Source organism: Brassica oleracea, chromosome C2 (genome assembly GCF_000695525.1).
Source record: "Brassica oleracea var. oleracea cultivar TO1000 chromosome C2, BOL, whole genome shotgun sequence".
In the NCBI taxonomy this organism is placed as follows: Eukaryota; Viridiplantae; Streptophyta; class Magnoliopsida; order Brassicales; family Brassicaceae; genus Brassica; species Brassica oleracea.
In genome coordinates this window covers 50,912,891-50,920,622 of record NC_027749.1, presented here as the reverse complement: position 1 = coordinate 50,920,622, position 7,732 = coordinate 50,912,891, and the positions used below count along the sequence as shown (strand labels likewise).

The following is a 7,732-nucleotide window of genomic DNA, read 5'->3' as shown; positions in this document are numbered from 1 at the left end:
AGCACAAAGCTCCTCAAGTGATGGAAGCTTCTCACTTCTTAGAATGTGTTTGATTAGATCACTATAACCCGGGTTGAGAGTGAACAACAAAGCAAAGACCTTGTCTTGCTCCTTTCTCTCATTAAGTACATCCGGATCAAGACTGGCCGGTCTTAGCATCTCTAACTCGGCCCACAACGATCTGAACTTCCCAAAATGCTTGGAAAATTCAGTGTCCTCTTGACTGAGAGTGTTGATAGCCCTCTTGACTTCAAACACCCTACTGATGTTAGATATATTTCCATATACCTTCTGGAGAGTATCCCACAGCTCCTTGGAAGTTTCACAGTAGGAGTAAGCTTCCAAGATAGAGGTTTCAAGACTATTCTGAATGATGGAAAGGACCATGAGATCCTTCTGACTTGTCTTTCCACCTCCTTCAGCCGCAGCAACAACTTCTTTACCATCCTCTCCTAGGATGGTCTTCTTGGTGTCTTTGCCGTCAACAACATACTCCCAAAGACCTCTGCCTCCAAGAGCGGTTTTGACAAGTCTAGACCACAGTAAGTAGTTGGTTCCCTTGAGGGTAACCGGAATAGACACAGATTTAAAGACATCCGTGTATGAGTTTTCCATTTTTTTTTTTCTGGGAATGAAGAACAACTCAAGAACAGGATGAACTTTACCAAAAATAGAAATGAAAAATCAGAGATTTGTGGAAGTAAAGAGAATAGAGTAGAGAAGAATGAATCTCAGGAGCTTACTTGCTCTGATACCATGAAAGAATGTGAGGATAAAGAGATGTAGATGAAGAACATTGAAGAACAGAGAGAGAGAGAGAGAAAGTAGATCTGAGAGAAACTCTATTCCCTTGAAATTCAAATTGTGGATCTGGGTACAAGTATTTAAAGATAAGTGACCTCAGTACACAATATAATAAAATATATTATTCTCTCTTCTTCTTCTCTTCAATAAACTCGAGCTTATAAAACCTTTATAAAGCCTTATAAAACCTTATAAAAGCTTTATAAAACCTTATAAGTCTGGCAGCTTAATTCTCAAGTCTGGCAGCTTAATTCTCAAGTCTAGCTGCTTAATTCTGCTTCATGTCAACAATATGTTCCACATATTTGGATCTTGATAGAGTACTCATCTTCCCTACCTTTCTTCTGATCCTCATCGTTCTTGACGCAGCTTTGGTAAAAGAGGAAGCTGACTACGGTGTCAAGAACCAAGAAGAGAGCGTATAAGTAAGCTATGAACGTTCCTTCGAGAGCTATCAAAGTCACATCCCTGTCCTCTTTGTAATAAGACCTCACTACTCTGTACTGAAACAAGGCTTCTACTCCTGCTAGGCCGAGATTAGTAGGCAGAGCAAGTGCCAATGCTGTTGAAGCTCTTCCACGAATGAGAAGACACGCCTTGAGAATTGTTGTTGTGTATCCTCCTGAGGAGGGAGAGAATGTTGATGAAACCAAGGCTAAGTTGGAGACGACATAGGCGTTTGCGAGGATGATCGAGTAGATAATGGCTGAGGCTAAGGTGAATAGAGTGTAGACGTTTCTTGAAGAGAATCCAAAGGATGCTATGTAGAAGAACAGAGCAAAAGCAGAGGCGTTTGCCGAGAGGAGGAAGAGAGAGTTACAAACGTAGGTTTTGAGAAGAGGAAGGTAATAATAAAAAGAGTCGTGCTTGTTTGAAAGGAGTTTGATGACGTAAGCTTTGGAGAAGAGGAAGAAGGTGAGGGAGAAAGGGAGAGTGAGTAGAGATGAAGAAAGGGTTTGTGAGAGTTTAATGCTTAACGTGTTGAAGAAGTCAAGTGAAGAAGTGAAACCCGCTCCGTGGAAGAGAGTGTTAAGCCTCATGTGAAATGAGGAGGAGGAGGAAGAAAAAGAATAAGAGAAGAAGGCTTGAGAGAGGAGGAGAGCGGCAGAGAAAGGGAGGACAATGGCGGCTGCGGTGGTGGCATGGTGGTAGTTTTGGAGGAAAGTGTGGATTGATCTTCTCATGATCTTGCTTGAATCTTCCATTGTCTTCTTCATTCTAGTTTTTGCAATCTTTTTCTTTGAAGGTGTGTTCTTGAATGAACCACCAAATCTTGAATGAGGTTTCTCAAATAACGTCCTTGTATAATATATCATATAATAATAATTATTATTATTATATTTTGTGAATTAATTGTGGGTTGGATGTTAAAGAACGGAATAAAGAGAGGCCAACCGATTTTTCCTGGTGATAAGGAGTTTTTAGAGGAATTAATAAAAAAAATTCTTCTAAAGCCACAAAAAGCAATGGAAATGATATTTTCTTGTGAGTAGAATACAAATCACGAATTATACATAACGTTTCCTTGTTAAGTTTAATTAAGAATAATGTATATTTGTTTCTTAGGTAATGTTGTTATGATAGATAAATGAATCTAATATTTTGATACAATAACTTGAAAAGTCTTTTGCTTGTGTGATATGCTTAGTGATGCAATTGGATTTGGATGCTTACAATACACTCCATTGCATATATTATAACCACATATTGGATTGTGGGAGAATGATTCTATGTATTAGTATATATTCAACTGGAAGCATAATAATTATAAGTTTGAGGAATTTGGAATGCTTAGCTTTCAAGAAACTGAATGATGATAAGAGCCTTAAAAGAGTAAGCTAATTTCTATATTGAAAAAATGGTGCTAGTAGTTTGCTATCTTTTCCTAAATTTTAATATATTTTTGCCAAATATTTATTTCTCTCTCTAAATATTAATACAAACTATACAATCGATGAACAAAAGAGCGTCCTTTACCGTGAAAAATAAGAAGATGCCGAAGAAGATGCATAATATGTGTTGAAAAAGTTAATGTGATAATTACATATACAATTCCACAAACATTTGTTATTACTAAATATTCATAAGTTATTTTTACATCAAATTATGGAAACTTTACGACTGATAATTAATTTGCATCAAATTAATATATTTTTAGTGGTTTAAATTAATATTGTTGAATTGTCACTAAATTTCATGCTATTACAAATAGTTTTTAAATTTTATATTTTCAAACTATTTGAAGTTAAAAATTATATTTTTAATGTTTCTAATTATTATTCAAAGTTTATGACATTGTAGACATAATATATATTTTCATACAATAACATGATATACATTAAAAACTCTATAAATTAATAATGTTAGGACTTTGAAAATTTATTAATTTATAGATTTATAGAAAATTTCTTTTTTTAGATTTACATATTTTGAATTGTATTTTACGTAAAATTAAAAAATACTTAATTTTACGGTATATGTATTGATTAAATTTTACATATACAAATTTTATGTTATTCCTATTCGAATTTTTGGTGTATAAAAAATATGTACTGTTGATGTAAATGAATATTTTTGGTTTTAAAATGACAAAATAACATCAATATATTTAGAAAAATTAAAGATAGAATTTAATGTGAATAAATAAATTATACAATATTTTTTATATTTATATAAATTTTGTATACGTTAATCATTAATTTTATGTTTATATTGGGACTATATGTTTACATATATATTTTTTTTAAAAATATTATCTTATTATTTTATCAAATTGTGTCATATTTTACACCTGGCAACTTGCGACTGCTAAAATTTATTAATTTATCGTGTTGATTAGTTTTTTTTCTAACAACTGTTCTATTTAAATAAAATGTAAAATTACAATAAGAGTATAGCAAATAATATAATTACAATTAAATGCAAAACTAAGATTATAAAACATTAAAACATAAAGATTAAGATCTGAAGAAGCTTTCTTCTGAACCATCTTCTTACTCCTAATGTAACACCATCTGCATTTGGCTATCATCTTTTCAATGAGATTCTAAATTCTTCTTCGTAGATTTCTTTGTTGTATAACATTGACCAGATTCCAAATAGGAGCTATTGATATTTTTCGAGAAGAAATCCAATTTACTGATTCTCTCAAAAGAATACATATGCACCAGTTTATTAACTATTACAGTGTTTCATTGCACAATGATGGACTACAAGACAATGGTGTACACAAGTAGTATATGAACTATTTTGAAACTGTAGAGTAACTCTGTTGAATGGCAAAAACATCAACATCTGGACCCTTTTAGTTTATCCTGAAATAAGAGTTACTGCAGTTCAGATCAAACATGTGCATCGAAGCCAAGTCTTAAGATACTAACATAGATATTCAGTTAAGGCAAAACCAACCAACCTAAGATTATAACAGAGTATTTTTTTAGCTTGTTGCTTCAACATTACACAGCCACAGCTTCTGGTTTCTTGCTGGTCTTGATTCCTTTTATAGCTGCAGATGTTTCAAAACAAACAAACGTTAGATTATTCTCCCATAAACTGAGCAAGTTTATATATGACTTTCAAAGTCTATACCTTCTGCATAGTCTTTAGCTCCAAATACAGCTGATCCAGCTACTAGAGCATTTGCTCCAGCCTCAATAACCTATATCACAACTCACAAAAGAATCACAATCCAGAGATCTCTATGGCAACAAGAGTATCTACAGCAGTGAAGTATGAGTTAGCTTCACCTTGTATGCATTCTTTGGAGTGACACCACCATCAACTTCAATCCATGGGTTTACTCCCTTTTCAACACACATTCTTCTCAATCAGAGATTTTCTTTACTTGGCTTTCGATAAAGCTCTGTCCACCAAACCCGGGGTTAACCGACATTATCAACACCAGATCCACCACTGTTCCCAGAAACAAATGATGCTCAAATGATAATAACCTTCTCAAAGCAAGTGCAGTGTTAAGACAGAGACTCACCATCCAATATATATTCTATTGCACTCAGTGGGGTTGCAGGGTTTAGTACAACTCCAGCTTTAGCACCTAAGCTCTTTATCTAAACATCACCAAAAGGATAAAGATTTAACTATAAGTCTATAAGAAAATAGTCAACCAGAAGCAAAACAAAGGAAGCTAGAAGATATCAGTTACTTGATTGACAGTGCGATGCAAATGGATGGTTGATGACTGCTCGCAGTGTACACTGACTATATCTGCACCGGCTTTGATAAAGTGTGGTACCCTCTGATCCGGCTCCACTATCATCTGGTTATAGAAAACAAGAGTGTGACTTGAAACATCAAGAAACCATATATAGAGATAAAGAATAAGGATAGAGAGAGAGGTTTACAAGATGAACATCCAAGGGAAGATCAGTCGCAGGGCGCGCAAAGCATCAACCACAAGAGGTCCAATTGTGATGTTTGGAACAAAACGACCGTCCATCACATCGACGTGAATCCAATCACAACCTGCCAACTCTACTGCTTTAACCTGTTCGCCTAGTTTAGCGAAATTGGCAGAGAGAATCGAGGGAGAGACGATGATGTCACTCTTCGAAAACTTATCAACATGAGCTGAGGCCTTCACAACGCCATGAGCTTTCCTTCTGACAAAAACGGTTTACATTACCAAAGTTTGTGACTTAACTTATACTAATGTTTACTCTCTCAATCATATCCACAAACACATGAAAGGCATTCACTTTAAATAACCAAATCATCTAATGATGAAGTACCTGGAGAAAGAGAAGGAACTGGGTTGTTGGTAAAGGAGCGACCTTTGAGGCCTGAGACCGAACCCATTGACCTGGGTTGGCGATCAACACAACGACATGTCTGCTTCTTTCAGACAGAAACCCAATAGAGTTTGGTGGGTTTAAGGCTATCTTCCTTTTGACTCTTTCTTTTCTTGCTTCCTCTCTCTCTCCCTCTGAACCCACCAAGAAAGTTTTTTTTTTTTTTTCCGGGAAAGGAAAGAAACGGCGAAAGTCTGAATTTTTATTTTTAATGTTTCGCCACGTGTGATTACGGTCTCATGGACAACGCCTTCTTCTTCATCATCTGATCCAATGCAAGCTTTATGGACTTTATTGTTGTTTGCCCTAGTAACTCTATAGTTCAGGCTTATTTACCCCACCTAATAAATCATTTAATTTTTTATTTATTTTAATTACAAAAATGTCAGTAAATACTAAATTACCCTTAATAAACTTACAAAACTACAATTAAACCTAAGCTAACCCTCTAACCTAATCAGAGTTTTTTCTTCTCTCCTCTTCCCTTTAGAACTTGCGTCCCGACCACCCCGACATCACTTTACCCCTTTTCCTTTTGGCGCAGACCCTAATCGACGAAATCACATATTCTTCTTCTCTTTGTTCGAAATCAATCTGTGCGACGAATCACCTCTCTCTTACAGAAGCTTTCAATTCTGTGTGTCTCCTTCAACAGAAGCCTTCGGTTCCATCTTCCTCATTTTCGAAAATCTGGGTAAGTTTTTTCTTTCTTCCTCTTTCTTTTGAGTTCTATGTTCATTTGTAATGTGGGTTCAAAAATAATTGGTAGAAATTTGTGTGTGAATGGTTAAATGATTATTGGAATGAGAAAATAGAAGCGATTTGAAAGGGAAGCAATGTGGATCTTTCTAGAAATAGGGTTTGAAAGGGAACAGATTTATCTATGCTGATTGAAAGCGATTTGGTTATAGTTCTTATTAGTATTAGTGTTTATGTAATTGTTTGTGTGAAACTTTGGAATGTAATAATACTGAATTGAATGTTGGATAAGTGAACATATGCAGATTGAAAGTCGGTTTCAGTTTCAATTATGATTGAATGTTTTTTGTTACAGGATATCCAGAAGATCGAGATAATGACAAGACCAAAGCGTGGAGGAAAGGAAAATACTAAACAGAAGAAAGGAAAGTCTACAAAAAGAAACATTGCTCCTGTAGAAGAACAACATGTAGAAGAGTTTTCAACTGGAAATGATAGGGATGATCTGTCAGCACATGAAAATGAGACTGATCATCCTGCACAGGAGAATGAGACTGATCATCTGTCAGCGACATCTCAGGTACTCATTCCCAAAATTATTTCTCTCGTTTTAGTTAAAAAAATTTGTTATTATTGGTGTATTACTGGTGCGACTAGTATTACTAGGAAAAAAAATTATATGACCCTTATTCCTTCTGGACAGATTAATAAATAAAATGTTAATATAATTTTATATGGTTTTCAGGAATGCCAACCATTGCCACCTGATGTGCTATACTTCAAGAACACCGAGTTCACCAAGACATGCAAGATACATAGCAAGTGCTATGTGAGTAACACGGTGGCTACCATCAAGACGTTTAAGCCTGAGTTGAAGTGGTTCGAGAACCACCCTCAGTTTTGTCATATTTTCCACATGCCCGATGAACCATACTTGAAGCTGCTGGGTGTGTGGATGCTTCTATTGCGAACCATTCCCTTAGAAGAGGGAGAGGACACATCTTGGTTTGCGGTTAATGGCGTGCCCATCCGGTATTCCATCAGAGAGCATGCACTCATCTCAGGTTTGGACTGCAGTGGATACCCGGATAAGTATGAGGAGTTGGGGAGCTATGAGTTTGTAGATAGGCATTTTGTGTCACACAAAGCGATAACCATGAAATCTGTTGAAGAGAAGCTGTTGAGCATGAGAGCGTGTGGGGATCGACTCAGGATGGCGGTGCTCTACTTCTTGGGCACTGTTATCAGAGGGAGGGGAAGGTATAATGCCCCCTTTGACTCTTTCATTCTAAGAATCGTCAACGATGTGGAGGATTGCAAAACCTTTCCTTGGGGTCACTTGACGTTTGATGATAATATCCGGTCCATTAATCGCTTGATGAAGCGTCTCAATGGGAAAGCTAAGAAGAATATCAACTTTC

General features: G+C 35.8%; 2 protein-coding genes and 1 pseudogene across 4 annotated transcripts in view; all 3 read right to left on the bottom strand.

The window, feature by feature from the left end:
• The window catches only part of LOC106323084, a 5,213-nt gene extending 3,097 nt beyond the window's left edge, over positions 1-2,116 (bottom strand). The window contains exons 1-2 of one of the 3 annotated variants that reach the window (XM_013761253.1): positions 2,007-2,109; positions 1,099-1,946 (exon numbers count right to left, since the gene is read on the bottom strand). In XM_013761253.1, coding sequence (XP_013616707.1) covers positions 1,099-1,946; positions 2,007-2,021 — 863 coding nt within the window. In that variant the 5' untranslated portion in view covers positions 2,022-2,109. Of the gene's footprint in view, positions 1-1,050 lie in introns of all 3 variants that reach the window. The other 2 variants (XM_013761251.1, XM_013761252.1) reach the window with 2 other exon arrangements.
• Positions 2,117-3,874: 1,758 nt separating this feature from the next.
• LOC106324552 lies at positions 3,875-5,650 on the bottom strand (annotated as a pseudogene).
• A 1,949-nt stretch (positions 5,651-7,599) lies between these two features.
• LOC106324551 (prostatic spermine-binding protein-like) overlaps positions 7,600-7,732 on the bottom strand; it is a 2,245-nt gene continuing 2,112 nt past the window's right edge. Inside the window, exon 2 of the mRNA XM_013762502.1 lies at positions 7,600-7,727. Within this exon, the coding sequence (XP_013617956.1) occupies positions 7,600-7,727 (128 nt within the window). The remainder of the gene's footprint in view (positions 7,728-7,732) is intronic.